At 54.6% G+C, this 19,947-nt stretch overlaps 1 protein-coding gene across 1 annotated transcript in view; it reads right to left on the bottom strand.

Moving 5' to 3' along the window:
• The window catches only part of CDH4 (cadherin 4), a 597,550-nt gene that overhangs the window by 148,183 nt on the left and 429,420 nt on the right, over positions 1-19,947 (bottom strand). Inside the window, exon 4 of the mRNA XM_023626852.2 lies at positions 5,999-6,172. Within this exon, the coding sequence (XP_023482620.1) occupies positions 5,999-6,172 (174 nt within the window). The remainder of the gene's footprint in view (positions 1-5,998; positions 6,173-19,947) is intronic.

Below are 19,947 nucleotides of genomic sequence, written 5' to 3'. Positions count from 1 at the left end.
CCTTTGATGCTGAGCGGTTAGGTAACGACTCCCGTCCAGAGTCCCACATTCAAAGCGGCTTTTCCAGGCTGTGCTCTTCGGCAGGGCCCCCAGGACAGGTTTGCATGACTTCTTGTCTGTTAAAATGTCAACTTCCAAAATTAAAGCACTTGTCTCCCAGTACCACCACCGTCTTCCTCGTCATCTTGAGCCAATTCCCACAGTTGCCCTGGACAACCTCTCCAGTTAACAAATTCTGAATTTTTATTAGGTTCAGCTAAAAATCCATCCTCTCTTTAAGACTTTTATTTTATCCTCACTCTGAATCACGCGACAAGTCAAACTGAGCTTACATGCTAGAAAAGCAAGTGGCTCTTCAACACCCCCCCTAATCTATACGAGAAGAAATCCTGACCGCAACAGTGAAGGGACCAAATTCTGAAGGACATGCAGAAAGCTGATGGCCTGGTGGCTCTTGAGGCCACGGGAGGAGTCCACGCCCTCTCTCCTGTGGACCTCCAGTGACTGCACGGTGCTTGGCACCCATGGGTGGCCCAAAACTGTCCCGTGCACAGCCCAGGGCTGGAACTCAGGAGCAGGGAAGGTCACCTGCTAACCTTTGCCGGATGGCCCTCCTGCCATCCACGTGATCCCTCCTGCCATAGTGAAGAGGCTTGATCCAACTTCCTAGGGAACTAGCTCAGTGACATGAGTTGCTTCCTCCTCCATTTGGAGAAGAAGGGACAGCCGGGGACTTCCGAGTGGTAGCTCCATTATACGCTGCATCTCCTCACTCGCCACTTAATTTCGACTGTGGTCGGGCTCTGGTGGGCCTACCACACGAGTGCTCCCGTGCTCACCACGGACGCTCACGGCTCCCAGCAGCAGCCCAGCCAGTTAGAGCCGCTGCACAGGGAGGTTATCTCCTCTCCCCGCACGGCAGAGCTAGTGCACCGGGACAGACATGACATTCCGTCCAAGGAAAAGAGCCTGTAATTAGCCGAGGTTTTGGGGGAAGAACATTCTGCCTGCTCCTCTCCCTCCCACTTTTTCATTTAACATATTTTATCAGGATGACATGCCTTAATGAGCACGGAATTGCAGCTGATCCCAGCTGCACCTCGCAGAGCTCCACGCTCAGCCGCCCGCTCCCCATCAAGCCGCATTCATGCTCACTGTGATCAGGCCTTCTTTAAGGAGCAAGCTCCCCGAAACTGACAGGAAGCTCAACGACTTCCTGTGGGCAGAAAAGCACCCCCAACCCTTGTCCATGCTGCATAATGGGGGAAAAGAGGAGGGCAGAAAGTGAGCGCGTGAGAATGTGGGTGTATGTGTGTGCGTGTGAAGTGGGATGGTGTGTGTGTGTGCACACGTGTATGTGTGTTTGTGTGTGGGAGTTTCTGGGCTGAGTTCTTACAAAATGACTTGGGGTCCATTTGGAAAACACAAATCTTTTACAGAAACCATCATGGAAATTCCATTTCCATTTTCCGCAGATACGTCTCCCCACAAGCATCCAGCTCAGCTTGGACGCCTGTCTCCGCTGGACGCAGGGGGCAAAGTCCACAGGAATGGCTTCCTTTGCTAGTGTGAGAAACTCTGAAATCTGGGACAAGCCGTGCTCAGGTCCCTGTCACATCCCACGTGCCGTGGCTGCTACAGTGTGTGAGCCGCCGGACACCCAGCACAATGTCCGCCACGGGCATTGCTTCCCTCACTTCTTCCCTAATTCGTGCCTTCATTTATTCCACAGGCCTCGAGCCTCCTGTGAGCCAGGGCCTGTTCACAGCACTGCAGACGCGGGCAGCACCTCTGCCTTCAGGAGCCCATTCATCAATGAGTCAATAACAAACACGAGGTGCGAGAGTACTAAGCGCTGTGGAGACAACAGAGCAGAGCCGTGGGTGGAGCCAGCCCGGCGCAGAGAGGGCTGGGGAGCTAGGTCTGACTGCTAACCGAGGGCCCCCACTCGCTCTGTGGGGCACTTGGCATAGTGCGGCCACCAGCAAGGAAAGGACACACACTGTTCTCCTCCCGAGACACCTGCTGGGCAGAGACCAGCCGTTCACCACACATGTTCCGCTCTCCTCCCGGACACAGAGCTGGACTGGACCTCCCAGCGGCCCCTGCAATTAAGCATGGCCATGTGACTGGGTTTTGGCTAAGGCAAAATTCAGGCAAAATTGATGCATGCCACAGCCAAGCCTCGCCAATCCTGCGGTCCTCCCTCTGGGGCCCCGAGTGCCTGCAGCACAGGCTCCCTCCCCCAGACGACCTTCACAGGAGTGAGAAGTGAGCCTCTACTGGGCTAGGTTTCTGAACTTTTGGGAACGCACGTTTCAGCGGGCAGCCAACCCTAACCCACCCCTGATCCTTCCGCTCACAGCCCCTTCCGGGGCAGACTTTCCTGGCCTGGAGGTGGCCTTCCCTACAGGGCCTGCTAGACACCTCAGGCAGATAGTAAATTCGCTCCAAACCACAGCAACGCCACAGACTGGAAACCAGAAGATGCTGCCCCTCCGCGAGTTGGCGCTGCTGGCCATGGCTTCCCAGCACCGTGAGTGTGTGGCTTTTCTCGCCCGACACGTGGTGCCACGGCCGCGTGTCCTTTCCCCAAAGCTCTAGTCTAGAAATGCCAACGGCAGAGAGAGTCTTCAGGAACCTGCCTCCTAGGGGCTCAAGAGCTCCTGCCGGCTGCCGCTCTCTCGAGCCAGATCGTGCAAGGTTTGTGTTAGCCGGGGAGGGGCGAGTCTCCCTGCTTCCTACTTGTTCAGATTGGAAAATGCAGCAGGTTCCCCATCAGAGCACACAGGTGTCATTGTGCTGGCGTGAGAAGGAATGTCCCCATCACCGTGCCCACTGACTCTGTCGGGTCTCCCCGAGCCCTCTGCTGCTCCGGGAGAAGTCGGCTCTGCCGTTAGTCCCGTCGCCAGCCCTGACTTCTCAGCCCCCGAGACCACGGGAGGTTGGCCAGGCAGAAAGTGCAGAAGTGTCTTTCTCTCCATGTTCAGCAGGAGACAGACGCAGCAGGGCCAACGAGCCCAGCAATCCTGGGAATCCTCGAGGGATAAGGGCTCTGCGCACCGCGGCCTTCTCTCCTTTTGGTACCTTTCACAAGCCTGTGTGCAGATAGGCACAGAGGAGAAAAGTTCCACGTGCCCGTACTAGGATCATTAACCTGAGAAACTGAAAGCCAGGACAACAGACCATTCCAGCAGGGCTAAGATGCCCGCCAGTGTCATGTGTGTACCCACTGGTGTGTGAGCAGAGGGGAGCCCTCGGGATTCAGTCCAAACTCACTCACATCACCTTCCTGCCAAGTGCCCTCGAGGATGACATGGGCAGACCTCCCAGGAGTTTGGGAAATGAGTCAGATACACAGTTGTTAAGCTGCTGCCCACGGGCCAAATCCGGCCCACTGCCTGCTTTTGTAAATAAAGGTTTATTAGAACAGAGCCACACACATTAGTTTACACACTGCCTATGGCAGCTTTCACACTACCAAGGCCGAGTTGCACAGTTGCCACGAGGCTGGGTTGGCCCACAAAGCCTAAAATATTTGCTATCTGGCCCATTACAGAAACAGTTTGCCCGCCCCTGAGTTAGGTCAACAATTTTCTACCAGAGGTGATTTTTGGGTGGTACCAGCACAGGCTTTAAATAAAGCTGCATCACACAACGAAAAACTCGCTCCCTTTCCGACCACTTTCAGTCCTCACGGCCTTTGAGCGGAAGCCTCTGGTCCTTGTGCGACTCAAACACTCCGACACATGCACGCCGCTTCTCCCTTCTTAGCAAATGGGGGTGGCCTTTGGCTCTGAGTGTGGACAGACAACTACAAAGCCAGACTCTAATACTTTGTTTCCCGTGCCTTACGCTTGCTTATCAGTCAACTTTTACTGTAACAAACAATGCCAGCTTTCCCTTTGTGATCTAATATAGAGTCTCCTTATAGAATAAATTTATTTATATAATAATGAATCACTGGAGAAAAATTTTAAGTAAATGACAAGCAACAGACAGATATGGCGAGTGCCTTGAAAGTGGTGAGGGTGTGAACGCAGGTGGGGGCCACAGAACTGAGGCATGAGCATCCTCACGGGTGTCAGTGGTGGACTGGGGGCTGGCGGATTGGCCCGGAAGACGTGAGCCCTGGGAAACTACACTCAGGTTGGGCTTTGAATCCTTGAGGCCTTCGCTCAGGTCCTTCCCTCCACTCCGCAGTGAAATCGCCAACCTGGGCAGGCCACTCAAGGGCAGGTGATGGCCACAGTGGTCACCTGGGGGCTGAGGTACAAGGGCCGGCTGTATGCAGTGAGTCGGCAAACCCTCCTGCATTCCTCCTTCACTCGCACAACTGCCACACTCAACACTTCTGATGCCAGAGGGGTGGGCTTTTCCCCACACCAAGCGATTCTCTGCGACACCAGCTGGTGTCCTAGAGTTTAACTCAGTTCTGACACTATCTTCCTGGAGAGAGCGTCCATCCCGTGGGTGAAGGGCTCAGTCCCACAAGATTGCCCCCTGCTCCCCACTTTGATGCCAATCACAAGTCCAGATTGTCACCAGGGCTTCCGACCAACTGGCTGCAGATCGGGGGTTCCAAGGACCCACCCCCCTCACCTTTGATTACTTTCCTAAGCGGCCCACAGATCTCAGGAAAACATCTGCCCGCTACATCGCTGGTTTACTGCACAGGCTATTAAAGGGTAGGAATCAAGAGTCAGATGAGGAGAGGCACAGGGCGAGTACACGGGAAGGGGCGAGGGGCTTCCACGCCCTCTCCAGGGGCACCACCATCCCCAGTCTCCACGTCGTCACCAACCCAGAAGCTCTGTGAACCGGTCCTTTTGGGTTTTCTGGCAGCTTCATTTCACAGGCGTGACCCACTAACTCTCTGGCCTTTGGGGGTTGAACTCATCTCCGGTGCCTCTCCCCTCCCGGGAGGTTGGGGGTGGGACCAAAAGCTCCATCCCTCTAATCACAGGGTTGGTTCCCCTGGTGACCAGCCCCCAACTCACGAGCAATCTCCGAGTCACCGCTTTAGCACAAACTCAGGTGTGTTTGCAAGGGGCTTGTTATGAGTAATAAGAGACCTTCATCGCTCTCATCACTTGGGAAATTCCAAGGGTTTCAGGAGCTCTGTGCCAGGAACGGGGGCAAAACATATATTTCTTATTATAAATGACAGTATCACATGCCATAGGCGTGAAGGCAGGGTGGTATTTAACGGCCACATCCCCTTGGGTGGGGGGTGTGGCAGTGTCTGACTCTGGAGACGCAAAGACGGGGGCCCTGCAGGGTCAGCTGCTTCCTCTGCTCCACGTCTGTGCTTTGGACACACAGCCAGCTTTCTGCAGGAACGGGAAACAAAACAGAGGCGCATCCGCCCCAGGAATGGAAGCGACCCCTAATAGTGCTCTAGGGACCCCGGTCCTCAGGATGGGGAGGCTTTCCACAACGGATGGGACTTATATAATGGATTCTCACCATCATTTTATCCAATTATTGCTCAGATTGGGTTGCAATTTTCTTCAAAGGGAAGAAGAAAATGCTAGTTGATGGCCTTGATTATTGAAACACAAATTCGTGAAACGAATTCTTCCTCCAGGAAAAACAACCTTGTGGTGGGTGTCAGGAGCACAGAGACACTGAAGGAACCAGCAGAAGTGACAGAGAGCTCCGACTCAGGCACAATGGAAAGAAGTGTGAACAGTCAGACCAAATGAAGGGGTCAGAGGTCAAAGGCCACGACCCAAGTCCCCACCCCACCTCCTTTCAGGCACTAGAGCAGTCACTGGACGGTAACCAAGAGAGAGAAGACCCAGCTCCAGTGGATGGCGCTCTGATCTTTCTCTGTTCTGAGCAATATTTCTCTCATTTCTGAGAAGGTGAACTCATGACCTTCTCAGGCACCAAGTGCAGAGCCACAAGCCCCTCAAGCCTGATCGACGAGACCCCAGAGCAGAGGCTGGGGCCCACGCCCAGGCCGCCCACCAGCCGCAGGTGCCTCACTTACCCTCACAAGCTGCTGGGGGAAAGGCCCACGGGAATTTTCTGGCACGTTGATGGGTGGGATGACCCAGTCCCGTTTCTGTCTCCTCAACCCGTTGGAGTTCTGTCGCTGGGGCCATGGCAACAGGGTGTCGTTCGGCGGCTGAGAAGGGTCCAGAACAGTACTCTTCTTTCCTTTCTGCAGCATTATTCGGAGCGGGGAGAGAAGAGCCACAGAAGTCTGGTTAAGTTTTGCACCGAGGAAACGTCTCTGTTCAGAGAATCTGTACTATCCTAGATCGATAGAGAAAGATTGGGTGATGTGGCTAAGCATTAGGGGAAAAAAATCAGGTAAGACCCTCATCTACACAAAGAAATGGATCGCAGAATTAAATGGGGCTGAAGAAACTAGAAAAAAAGAAGAAGGGCTGGTCTGGTGGCACAGCGGTTAAGTTTGCACGCTCTACTTCGGTGGATCCCGGGCATGGACATGGCACTGCTTATCAAGCCATGCTGTGGAGGCATCCCACATACAAAGTAGAGGAAAATGGGCACAAATGTTAGCTCAGGGATAATCTTCCTCAAAAAAATAAAAAAAAAAATTTAAAAAAAAAAAAAAGAAGAAAATACAGTTAACTATTTAACCAGTAGGGTGGATCAGGGCTTTTTAAGCTGAGAACAATGGAAACAATAACAACAGAAAATATGAACACATTTTAATTTAAAACTCTTGTTTATGAAAACATGTCCTAAAACCAAGTGATGAATTTGGACACTTGATTTACAACGTACCACATAAAGGGTTAACAGTTTCACTATGTAAAGAGTTCTTACAAATCAATAAGAAAAAGATTGAATCTTTTTTATAACAGGAAAAAGACATGAATAGATAATTAGCAAAATAAATATAAAGGTCAATAAACTTATGAAAAATGTCCACATCTTCCAGTAATCAAACAATGCAAATTACAGCAATATGTCCTCTTCACCCATCAAACTGACAAGGCCAAACAGAATGAATCCTCAGCACGGAGCAGCATGCTGTGAGTGACTCAGCAGAAGGTGGTGGTTGGGGGTGTGGGGCGTGGTGTTGGACCTGGAGTCTATATCTACAGGCATCCAAAGTTCACGAAAGACGGGGCAAGTCCCTCAACCTCTCTAAACTCTAGCTCCTTCCCTTCTAAAGTTGGATGGTTGCAAAAACACCAAGTTCGGAGGGCCGCTGTGGGACCTAACAGGCAAGACTCGGAGCCCAAGCCTGGTGGTGGCCAGCGGGACTGCACGTCGGCTGCGCTGGCTGGGACGGGGTGCCCACCTCAGCCTTCTGCCAGCACTTTGCTGACTATCAAGAGCCTCAGAAATGGTCCTCGCTTTGACCTCAACAGCTGGGAATCTGTCCCAATGGAACTGGATGTGGACAAAAACCTCTGTAAAGATGCTCATGGCGGATGTGCTTCTAATAATGTTAAATAGGTATAAAATGGTAAAAATGCCAGAAAAAGCCTCTGCATGTTTGACAGCAGTAAACAATAGTTAAATGCATTATGCCGCGTTCATAGCCTGGGATAGTAGGTAGTCATTCAAAGTCACTCTTTGAAGACTCTGCCATGAAGAAATGTCCATAAGTAATAGCAAGTGGAGAAATGGCACCGAAGCATGGATGCTGCGTGAGTCCTCATTTATTTTTAAGGGACAGAGAACAGATGGGAAGGAGATACATCGAAATGTGAACTCCGGTTTTCTCTGGTCACCAGTGAGTTCTGTGCTATTACACTTTACTTTATTCCTTTTACCTCCCTGTGTTTCTGAATGGTATAACGTACATGACTTTCCATAATTCAAAGAGCGAACAGAACTCATGTGCACACGTGGCATCTATGCAAGCATCACCTCTGTTTTTATTTTCAGGGTGCCCCATCTGACATGTCAACACCATTTTCAGGGCTGATGTTCATTTTACCCCGGGTCTCAGTGCCAGCAGCATATGAGAGTTCACACGGCAAAGACAGACCTTGGAGCAGGACAGCCCGAGGCAGGGGACAGGGCTGGCTAGAGGTGTCTGACCACAGGCCACCCCTCTCCAGTCACAGCAGGGTCCCCACTCTTCAGCTGGGCTCCAGGCGTGGCAGGGACCCCGGGGATCTTAGCACTGCCCTCTGCGGACAGAGAGCTTCCCCACTCCCTTTTGCAAAAAAGATGCATAGAAATAAGTTAAACACATGTAGACGAAACTGCCTAATTGATGCCAAAAAAAAAAATCTTTTTCTGCCCCTAATGCCTAAACTTAAAGCTGCATCAACGGAAAAATCCATCTGGACAAACCACACTCCAATGCGAGACCCCCTCTGGGAGTCTCCCCCATCAGGGTCCCAGCTGTCTCATTGTGTTGAGCTCCTGCATTTAAGAGTTTTCAGCAATTAAGGAGGTTACCCCACCTTTCATCAGAGAGAAGCCACGCAAGCTGTGTCTATCCCGGCTGCCTTGATTCTGTGGAAATCAGACATTATACCAACTTCGTTCAAGTCAACTCATCGACACTGCTTGTGATTAGTTCTCGGTCTCTCTCATGACATAGGGTGGGGTCATCGCTAGGCTCCTTGATGAGTTTCCCAGAACCGCATTTAGGACAGTCCTGGCCGCACACTCTCCCTGCAGGCCGGGCACAGACAGCTGCTCCCCACGCCCACACGACCAGCCCACGCCTTGTAGGCATTGAGCCTTCCATGCAGCCCCCACCAACGCTCCCTGCCGCCCGTTCAGTAAGGAGCGCCATCATCCCCACTTTACCAGGGAGGCAACCGGGTACCTCAGAGAGGCCAAGTGATGTGGGGAGGTCACACAGCTCATTAGGTAGAGGCAGCATTGCAATGCTGGGAGTCGGACCTCAAGGCCAGGGCACCTGGCTGAGGGCTGCCCCTTACTTTTGGGGTCTCTTTGCCTGTGAGGTCGCATCCCCTTTACCGGTTCTCACCGTAGGCTGCGCAGGGCTAGCAGAAATCAGTACTCCCGTGGCAGAGGTGGGGAACTGCCCGCACCCAGAACAGCCTGGGAGAGACATCTCTGCATGCCCAGCAGTTGCAGCTTCCAGGGAGCGTGTCAGAAACGCAAAGTCTTACTTGTCCCTGGATTTACTCCCTCTGGGGTGGGGCCTGCAGTCTGTCTGGGGACTCCAGGTGGCTGATGTGCTCCACACACATACAACCGGGCTCCTCGACCCACAGGGCATTAGGCCATCTGTCCCTAGGTACGAGCCTCAGGGAAGGGATGGGGCAGCCTTTGTTCTGGAGCGGGTCTGCATGAGGGCAGCCAGCCAGACTCGCCCAAACGACCCTTGCACGAGGTGACAGGGAGCCCCAGCCACAGCCTCTGGGAGGGGGTGCCGCCAGCCATGGCTGCCTGCACCTCTCCCCGCGTGATGGTGCAGAGAACACAGGTCTGCCTCACTGGGGGTGCAGAGGCAGAAGCTCCCCGGAGCCCTCTGCATTCTAGATTCGGGCCTGTAAAGGGTTTTCATAGAGCTGTTTAAAACCTGCTTTATCTTCATTTGCCTCCGATGAGCTTGCGTGGCGTTAATTTCCCTAGTGTTGCTTAAATAAATGACACATATTTGCTACTATTTTAAAGCTGTGAGACAAATGTAATAACAAAATCTGGTGAAAATCAATGCAAGACCTATGCAGGCTGCAGCCTGGAAGACGCATCCCCTTCTCTCAGGGGAAACGTCCGTGATGAGGACGGATTCCTGCAACAGGGTGTGTTCTTCCAAACACGCAACAATCCCGGGCCCATTCGGAACTCGTGTGTAAACACTGACGCCTCATTGTCCTAATGATACATAATGCTTCCGGTCACTCTCAAAGATGTCTCCTAACAGACGACATCTGCTGGTCTTTCCGAGGCATTCCTGAGCCAGCGATGGCTGAGTGGCAGGTAATGATGTGAAAGTGACCTCTATGCAACTGTTACTAAAAAGTATGTACATGCACGTGCACAAACAGGCATATGGAGGCACAGCACACATGTATGTGTACTAGCACATATGGATGCACATGTATACGCATACAGGTATGTATATGTAGGTATGCAGGTGTGCGTGTGTGCATGTGTCCGAGTATGTGTGTTTATGTACTATACACACATGCATGTGTATACGTGTATATATGTGTGCGTGTGTATAACATATCACAATTTTTTCAAAACTGACAGCCTGGCAGCATGACCCGACCCCCTCACTGGGTCGTTACAAGCAGTTTACTCCAACTTAGAGGTGGTATAACTGGCGGGGGCCGGGGAGGGCCTTGGTTGCTGAGCTGGCCTTTGGATCCAACCAAACTCATACCTGCAGGTTTGCAGAACAAAGAGTGTGGAGGAAATCACTCGGTCCAGCTGTCCTCTCGCTGGACAGCTAAGAAGATGTGGTAGAGAAGTTAACTTGCTGGAGTGGTGGACAGCTCTCAGGATCCGATCACGAAAATGTTCCACAGAGCCCCCCACCTCAGCATGGACAGATGTGGGCTCTGCTTCCATGTCCACCCCCAACTTGTGTTGTGGGGCCAAAGGACTGGCCCTGCTCTCCTCACAGAGGCAGGCTGCACTGGGGCTGTGTCCTGTCCTGGCACCCGGGGAGTCTGCCCAGGTTCGCACCCCGTTCCTTGCCTTGCACCAGCTCTCCAGCACCCCGACCCCACCTGGCTGAGCTCACAGCCCATTGCTGTGCCCAGATGGCATCCTTGTGTGTCAGACTCAGCTCACAGCGCCTCCCCAGGAGGGAGAGGCCTTCTCGATCCTTGGGGCCCGAGCACATCACAGGGAACACCTGCTCTGGTGACACCCCGCCCCGCCGCCGTCCTGGGGGCTGAGGTGTTCTCTTGGCCCACATTGTGAGCAGTGCCACTGTCCAGGCGTGGTGGGAGGGCACCACTGGCCACCCACTCGGCACAGAGCAAACTCGGCGGATAGTACTAAACATGGAGTCCCACACACCTTTCCTGAGCACCAACAAACACGTGACCGGGGGAGATGGACAGAGCTGGGGGTGGTCACGCTGGAGGGGGTCCTGCAGGGACACAGATGGCAGAGGGTAGTGGGGGCTTCAGCCAGGAGACCTGGGGGGCGGCCTGGCCTGGAATGAGCCCTGAGTTTCCAGGGGGCTGGGCTTGGGGGCAGGCAGGCTTAGGAGTGTCCCAGTAAGGAAACTGAGGCACAGGGAAGAGAAAGAATTTGTCTAAATTGCCCGGTAGTGTGGGAAAGGCTCAGCTGGGGGAGGCAGGCGTCGGGCTGCCCAGGTGAGGGCAGGAGTGAGAAAGGTAGGCAACCTGATCTGGCCCGGGGGGACTCATGGTCTCCTTTCTGGATGCTTGAGGTGGGGTCCCCGCATCCATCCCCTTCCCTTGGTTTCCTCTGGGGGCGGGAGGTCTCATCCCAGAGCCCTCTCTGGCTGCGGACAGGCGTGAGAGTCCAGCCTGGCAGTCAGTGCTTGGCATTCCACTTGGCCAGGGTGGCCTCCCCAGGGAGGGCATGTCACCCCTGAGCAGGGGACTATCCCTGGCTGCTGGAGGGGAGGGCTCTCTGCCCCTGGATCAAGCTCTGACTGGGGCCGGTGGAGGTTCCACCAGCCTGCTCCCACTGCGGGCTCCTGGTCTCCCACCTATGTGGATGCAGCGCCTGCCTACCTCCCCCGCCTGTGTCTGCCCCCTCACCCCTTCCCTCCCCTCTGGACACCCTATGTGCCCCCAGCCCCCTTCGCTTGGCTCAGTGCCGCCTCAGGAGTTTCCCCAGGCCGGGGTCCCAGTGCTGAGCATAGGACCTCGGATGAGTTGTTTCCTGCCTCTGGGCCTCAGTTTCCCTGCTCCAGGGGCTGGATGAGCTCTGCACTTTGGAGCCACCCAGACAGCTGGGGTGTGGGCAGTGGGCTGGGACACCTTCCTGGAGGTCAAGTGACCTCACTGCTGAGTGACACAGATGCACGATGGAGCCACTGCCTCGATGGACACCGACTTTGTAAAGACAAAGTGAAATCTTCTGATTGTGGGTGGGCCGGCCTCTTTGCAGAATGTGTATCCCACTCAGTCTATGGCACGCGGTGGGTCCAGGGAGCCCAGGACGGGTGGTTTTAAGATCCTTCCAGATCAACTTGTCTCTGATCCCCGCATTTGTCTCTTGGCAGGTTTCCTGGACTAATCTCAAATGCAGGCATCGGCTCTTTCCAGGGATAAAGTGAGGAGGCCCTCACACTTAAGATCATATCAACTGTGATTTAGAGAAAGAGGTAGGAGGTGAAGAAACTCAGGACAAAAGGGAGGCACGAGAACAACAAGTCTTCTGTTTTCCTGGGCTAGCTGCATGTTGCCAAAAAAAAAATCCACATCATTTCCCACCCTTTCCCTGCCCCCAAGTCCAAACCTGCACCCCAACAGTGACCTGTGTACCCCTCTCCCGAGGCGGCTTCTCACTCTGCACGTCACTTTATTAGCTGAGCTCCTGCGGCTCTGCACCCACCGGTCCCGCTGTCCTTGTAACGGGGGCTTGTTCTCGTGTCTGATTATGAGTGTAATTGAGTGTGACTTCCAGGTGAGCTCTTCAGGGACGCCGCAGCGTCAGGAAGAAGCTGGGTCATTTCCCTCCCTTCACCATCCACAAGTGAAAGATGAATAATGCAAAACTGACCTGGGGCAGGTTTTAAATTATTGTCTTTTTTTTTTTTTTTGGAAAAAGGAAAAAAAAGTGTCAGGGGAAGACTCTAATCACATGTACCTCCCCCAATCTACATGCAAAAAGTTATAATTTATCATAATTCTCTATTATCCAACTATTCACCTGTTAGGAGCACAGAACTGCAAAGAGCCGAGCATGCGTGCGGGTTGTTAGGTAAATGGACTGACTCAAACACTCAGAGGGCGAAGCTAAGAGGGAGCGTAAGTAGCCCACATCTGCCTTCCAGAGACAGACTCCGGGGCGCCTCCCCGGGTGCCTCCCTGCCAAATTGGTTTGAGGTGGGCGGGAAATGGTTTGCAGGTGAATATGCAATAAATAGTTTTCCAATATCCTTGTGATAAGAACACAGATGACAAGTCCCACTGCACGCCTTCCTGACCCAACAAATCAGGCCCTGCGGGGGGGACGGGGGTCCAGGGTCTGCATGGTGCACACGTCCCCGGGCACTGGGAACCAGGTGTGAGCTCCACAGTGCTGTAGATGTGGGTGAAATGCCTCCTCGATGCACGGGACACTAGAGAAACGGCAGCGCGTGGCCAAGGCCAAGCGAAGAGGCCTCTGGAATAGACCGGCTGGAGGGGGGAGCTGCCCAGTGCAAACCCAGGGTCCTGGATGGGACCGAGTGGGGACTGGGTTCCTGAGCAGAGGCCATTAGACGTGGGGTGCCCTGCGGCTTCTGCAATGTGCAGTGTGGGGGGTGGGGGGGAGCGTCTGCTGTTCTCCGGGGAAGGCAGCTTAGCGGAAGTTGTTCCCCCTCAAGAAGTGGCATAAATACGGAAATGCTTCAACATACCCAGACATCAGATCCCCAGTGTGTTTCTCAGGGGCACTGAGCAGCCCCGTCTTGGAAGATGGGGTCACAGATGCAGCCTGACATCCCCAACAGGCCCTCCCACCCAGTCAGGTCCCGGGCTAAGCCGCTGGACCCTTCCTTAGCACCTTAAATTCCCTCCACTTTTGAGAAACAGCATAGGCACAAGTCCCCCTGACTCGATCCAGCAATTCATGGAAAAATTTTCAAGTGAGTTCCCCGTGGGATGCGCCAGCCGGGCGCTGTGACCGCTGATGTCTGCGAGGCCTCTCCTTAATCAGGGGCTCCAGGTCAGCTTCGCCAAGCATGCCCTGACCCTCCCCCAACATGTAATCATCGGCTTTCGTTACCCAGGACAGTGCCTCCCTGGGAAGGCCCGGTGCAATCTAATTTCTCTGATTGGCGGTGCAGCCCCGCGGACCTTAATGCTGAGAGACGGCCGCTCAGAGTGGGAGCCTCTGCTGCCATTTGCATAAGCAGATACTAAGGGTGACTTGCTCTGTGCGTGTAGAGGAACGAGGCGGGCAGCAGGCAACTGGGTTTTTAACTTCCCTGACTTCCCTGCTCTCCTGGTCTTCCAGACTGGCCAGCGTGCACGGCTGCGGGTGGGGCATCACAGGAATGTCACCTGCATCCGAGCTTCACGCGAGAGGGAAAGTGCTCGGTCTGCAAATGCAGGGACAATGCAGCTCTCAGAGGGAAGGTTCCGGGAGCTCTGACCCCTGATATGAATCCTGGAGCCCGATGAGGCCCCAAGCTCTCTTTTTTCATTATCACAAATAAATCAGCCCTCACCTCGCATTGCACTTAGCAGTCGCCAGAGTATCCAGCTGGCACCGCTTCCCTGGGACCAGGCTTCCTTGGATGGGATCCAGCTGCTGGGCCTCGAGGCACCTGCGACTCCTCACGCACAGGGTGACCACAGGCCCACTGATGCGGTCCCGTCTGACTGTTCTTGGATGACTCTAACCTTCGGGTAAACCAGTGGCCAACCCCAGCCACACAGACGTGACTTAGGGCCTGGCGTTCCCAGTTTACTGACCTCACAGGGATCTGAAGTCGAAATGAAACATTTGGGAAACGACACGCCACTTCGGCATTGTGAGCTAACACTACTCATGTGGGAACAAGGGTCGATAAGGTTTATTCCCCAAATATCAGTGTTATTTATGACTTTCCTCTGTGTCTCTGACTCACCAATCTTCCTGTTTTCACTGCTTTCTCGTAGCTTTGGGTTAAACACGCTTCAATAAAGGAGACACCGTGGCTCCCCCATTCTCCCAAATGTCAAACCTCGTGCTGATTTCCACTGAAGATAATTGGATTTCTTTAAAACAATGAGACGCTAACATCCATACAGATAGTTCACTCCTCTACCTCCTACTCTCCTTTCAATATACATTTAGAGATGGTACATTTTGCTTGCCTGCAAGCATGTATATTTAAAATATTTAACTAGGGTACTGTCTGCAGCCTTCTGGCTGGTTTCCATGGTAGCTACGGATGGACAGAAGAAAATGGCATTTAACAAACACAAAATAAAACAGAAAGATATCTCCGTCCTGTAACAAATAGAACATGCGAGCCATTCTAAATAAACATTTGCATGCGTTTCGCTCTGAAAAGGCACTTAGTGGATTTTTCTTGCATCCATGACACTACTGGGGAGCGGAACGCGCTATCTTCGACCCCAAAGCACAAAGGCGTTGCCTCCTCCCGACGTCTTCCAAGAAGCGGAGGTCGTTTTGAAAATTCCCGTAGAAATCATACGAAGAAAGGTTTCCTGAGTGAAATAGCACCATTATCTGTTCACGGCTCTATTTGGAAGGAAAGTCTTCGGGCCAAGGCCTCGACACACACTGCCTGCTGTGTGGGGCCGTGACCGAAGCCCCTCCTGGCTCGCTCACTCTTGTCTGCGACGACCCAGGGAGGGTGGGCTGGCACCGTCCTCGAGGACGCTTCGGGAGGTGGAGGCACCGAGAGGTCCAGCGACTGGCCCAGGCTCAGGCAGCTAGAGCTGGTGGGCGGGGTCTGAACTCAGGCTGTGCCCCCCACTCAGTCGACCCTCGGCCCCTCTCTGCTCCTAGGCTGGAAGGCTGGATGTTGACACAGAGGGTTGGAGGGCACCCTCATGCTGAGGTCCTAGCACCCACCTCCCACATGCACCAAGCAGGTGGGCACGGACCCTGCAGGTGTGAGCCACCCTGGAGGAACAGTCGAGATGTGGATTTTAGGAAAATTCTAACAATCTCTATCATCTTGCCAAAAGGTTTCCTGTTATTCCTAAGTAGTATCAAAACCACATTTCTCTTGACGAATATCTCGAAGGTCATCCCTTGGCCCCCTTTAGCCTTGTCTCCCCGCAAAATGAAGACACAAGACAATGTTCCTAACTGCACAGGCCTGGGAGCAGACAGGCTGGAGCTGTAACCGACAGGGCGGCACGTGTGTGCAGACATCATGGCTTTATGGGCCACGATAAGGGTCGCCATCCAAGCACAGAAGCTGGGAAAGGAGGGGCCAACCTGTTTGGACAAGCCTCCCGCACATGCGTGTGTGTTTGTGCATGTGTGTGTGCATGTTTCATATCACGTGCCAGGGCAGGTTGCCCGGCCATCCTCTCCTCCCCAGCACGCCAAGGACCCAGTGCCTGAGGGCTTCCACACCTGGCTCCAGACCCACTGTCCCCACTTCAGCACTGCCCCTGCACTGCAGGATGGTGAGCAGCACCCCGGCCCCGCCCACTCCATGCCAGCAGCACCCCCGCCTCCTCCCGCAGTGACATCCCAAAATGTCTCCAGGCTTCTCCCCCGCATACCCTGGTTGAGAACTTGCTCTAGAGAATCCAGAAAATCATGTTTAGTTAGAAACATCTTAAATGAAATTACTCTTCAGTTTACAGAAAAAAAACCACAATCACAGTAAAAACAAATTAAATTAGCAAGTTAAGCCAAAATGTGTTACTTTTTTCCAGTGTCGTTAGTGGCAGAACTGAATGGAATTGCTCACGTTGGTCAGTTTTCAATGTGAATGATTCTGGAAGGCCTGGGCGAGGACGTGGGTAGGGCTCTTGCTGAGCACCTTCACTCAACCAGACTTCAGCTGCCTCTCCTTCTGAAAGGCGCCGGGAGGTTCAGCTCCAGGACCTACTGCCATCTGCTGACACGAGGCCCACGCACGGGCTCAGGGCCACGCCAGCGCCCTGCCAGCGGGGGTTGGGCCCACGGGCACACCTGTCCTTAGTGGGCGTTCTTTTTGTGGCTGAATGTGCCAAGACCCCTGCATCACTGTTTTCACATCTTCTTCAGAAATCAGAAGGATTTTATTTTTAACCAAATATCAAATGGGAACCAGAACCGTGGATAGAACCACACAGCTGCATGCACACACATGCATGCACGCTTGCTCACACACACTCGTACATGCACACAGGACACACATGCAGGCACACACACTCACACACACATACACGCATGCACACCAGCCCCTATCAAGAGCTACTGGACCTGAGTGGAACTAACTTGATGCTCAAACCTGAAACAGTGGAGGGCAGGTGAGGGATGCACCCAGCATTGCACACACATCTGTGCCGTCCCCACAGCTCACGAGCACGCACACAGTGTGAGGGGAGGCGGCGGGTGGTCTCAGCTCACTTGGTCCATGAGGAAGCTGCATGCAGAGACGTGTCCCCCAGTGCTGACCCCTCCCGCACCCCACACCCAAACTCAGATGGGCTGTGACGGGATGTTACCCAAGGATGGAGAAGCCCAGGCTGGAGGAGGCCTCAGTGGCCTTGTGAGTGACGCTCGGCTCACTGGTGGGGAAATCAAGGCCCACTGAGAAAGGCGCCTGTACAGAGTTGCCCAGGAGCTTAGCTGTCAATCAGAGTCCCCACCTTCGAGGGCAGTGCCTGAACGTCTCCCACTGTCTCTGAGAGCGACCAGGGGCCGGGGGCTGGGTGTGTGCACAGAGTGCAGGTCCAGCAGGAGGAGAACATAAACCACAGCTGGGACGAAGCCTGGGATGGAGTGACCAGGCACCGGAGGCTCGGGGAGCTCAGGAAGGCTGCCCCAAGGAGGACATGCCAACCAAGCAGGATCTGAAGGCACAGTGGGGGCTACAGGGACAGAAGGAACCCATGCCAAGGCCCTGGGGTGGGAGGGAGGCAGCCAGGGGCCTTCGAGGCATGGGCGGGGGCTGGGAGAGAGGCAGGAGAGGGGCCGCGTAGGAGTTCTGAGCGCAGAGGGTCTGTGGGTTCAGCCACACCCTGTAAAGGGGAGCAGGGATGTGGGGTGATGGCTGCGAGGGTTTCTCTTTTCTGCTTCTCCTTTGGAACTAATATTGCACATTTGGTTTGCTCTGGAGGTGTGGGTATTGGGGCAGGTGGTAATGCTGGAGGGTGTCCCCTCGCAGAAGCTGGGCCGGATACTGCAGAAGAGGCAGGACCATCACCCAGCTATGAACATGAGGGCAAAGCGGGTAGAATGGAGGGGTGGGGGATGGCTTCGCGCCCTCTGCCCTTTTATTTTTCAGGGAAACAAGAAGCTGAGAGTGGGGAGGTATTGTGAAGGATCCAGGAGGCCAGAGGAGGCGGTGGGTACTGGGCACGGGACCTCCTGGATCAGGGAGTGGAGCTCAGCGAGTGAGGGGGTCGTGGTCCCCATGAGGCCGGAGGGAGAGCAGAGGCCCGGCCACTCAGGGCCTGGATCCCACTCAGCAAAACCCAGCCCTGATGAGTGCCCACGCCCTGCCCCTGCCACCCCCCAGATGGAGCAGAAACCAGGCGCTGTGCTGGCCGACGCTTGTCCTCTCTCTCCCCTGCTCCAACCCTCCCTGGGCCCAGCACGCCTGGAAAGCGAAAGGGAACACCTAGCCAGGGGCTGCCTGGCCTCGGGACCAGCCTGTACCCCGTTTCAGTCTCAGCTCAGGTGTCACCTTCCTGACCGCTGGACAGAGCAGCAGCCTCTGCCCTCTACCCTGCCCTGCGCCCTGCTCGGTACCCCCCGTAATCCACCCCGTGCGCAGCTCTTCCAGACAGTGCTGAGGACTGGCTGTAGCTCAGTGCTCCCGTCTGATGCCGCCCTCACGGAATGCTCCCAGGGCTGCTCCCACGTCTAGAACAAAGCCTGCCGCAGGGCCATGTCCGGCGGGGACCCGTGAAGTCTCAGTCATCGTTCACTCCGTGGACCAAGGGAGTCACCTGGGGTCTTTCTGACTCGCGGGATCCCAGAGTCCTAGAGGGCGCCCCGCCACTCACTTCCAAACTCGTGGTCACGCTCCTTGGTGAACAGGAGTGAGACAAAACAGAATGTGTGCAGCCGGTCCTCTCCACCCCGCCCCACCCCAGGGAGCATCGCGGAAGCTTCCCTGCCTGCAGAGGCCCCTCCTTCTCCTTCCCTTCTGCTCTCCACACCGCCACGGGGATCTGCAGCCAGCCACCCGAGGCTTTGAGACAGTGCCTCGGGCAGTGCCCACACCGAGGTCCTCCCGTCCTTCTCTGGGACAGGCTGGGGAAAGTGACCGATGACATATGCTGTGCTCCCTGGGGCTTTTCAGCCCGGCGTGGGGTCTGGGCAAGCTGCAGATGCCCAGGTCCCTGCTCCTCTAGAAAATGAAGGGGCGACCCAGACGCCCCTTCAAGGCCTTTTGCAGCCTGAGGCATCATCTCAGTTCGACTATGTCCACTCTGTAATCCTGCCCACTCCAGAGCAGCAGGCAGCCGGCTGGAGGGAGAGGAAAAGTCAGGTGGAAAGACGAAGCAAGCAAAGATGCAAAACCAATTAGAACCCCTCGTGCCCTCACGCCCACACAGAGTTAAAAGCTGCAGTTAATTTGGGGACTTGGCTTGCCTGTTGAGATCTAACATTGATTGCGCATCACTGGGCAGGGCTGACCCGCAGCATTGTGGCTTCAGGCTCTGGAAAGGGACGGCCTTCTGCCTGGCAACTTGCGATATTTGACGTGGAGGAAGGCACTTAACTGTATGTTAACACGTTTCTCCCGCCCGGCGGAGTCCGTCTGCGCCTGAGGCAGGCCCCGAGTGGGTGCCAGTGGCGTCCGGACTCGCCGGAGCATGGATGGGATCAACGCTCATTGGAGCAGCCCACCATCGTCCCGAGGACATCGGGGGCGTTGGACGGGGTCTGCGAGCTCACCACCCACACGGCTAGCCGTTTTGGGGGAGCTGCTGTCCCCAGTCGCTCTGAGGTCATCTCTGGGAAAGGATGGAAAAGCCCGTTGCTGCCTTCTGAAGACGCACTCTGCTGTGCGGGCACCACCTATGACCTTCTGGTTGCTTTCCGAAGGTGACACCTCGCGTGGAAAGGGGGTGACACCCCATGTAGCCCCCTTTAGTTAAAACTCCTGAACCCACGGTGTCAGGGCCCAGCCCTTTGGGCACTCTCCTCCCACGGCCAGCATCCCCTCAGGGGGCCTCCTGTCTCAGGTGG

Source organism: Equus caballus, chromosome 22, assembly GCF_041296265.1.
Source record: "Equus caballus isolate H_3958 breed thoroughbred chromosome 22, TB-T2T, whole genome shotgun sequence".
In the NCBI taxonomy this organism is placed as follows: Eukaryota; Metazoa; Chordata; class Mammalia; order Perissodactyla; family Equidae; genus Equus; species Equus caballus.
The sequence above is the reverse complement of the archived record's forward strand: the minus strand, read 5'-3'. Positions and strand labels throughout refer to the sequence as shown.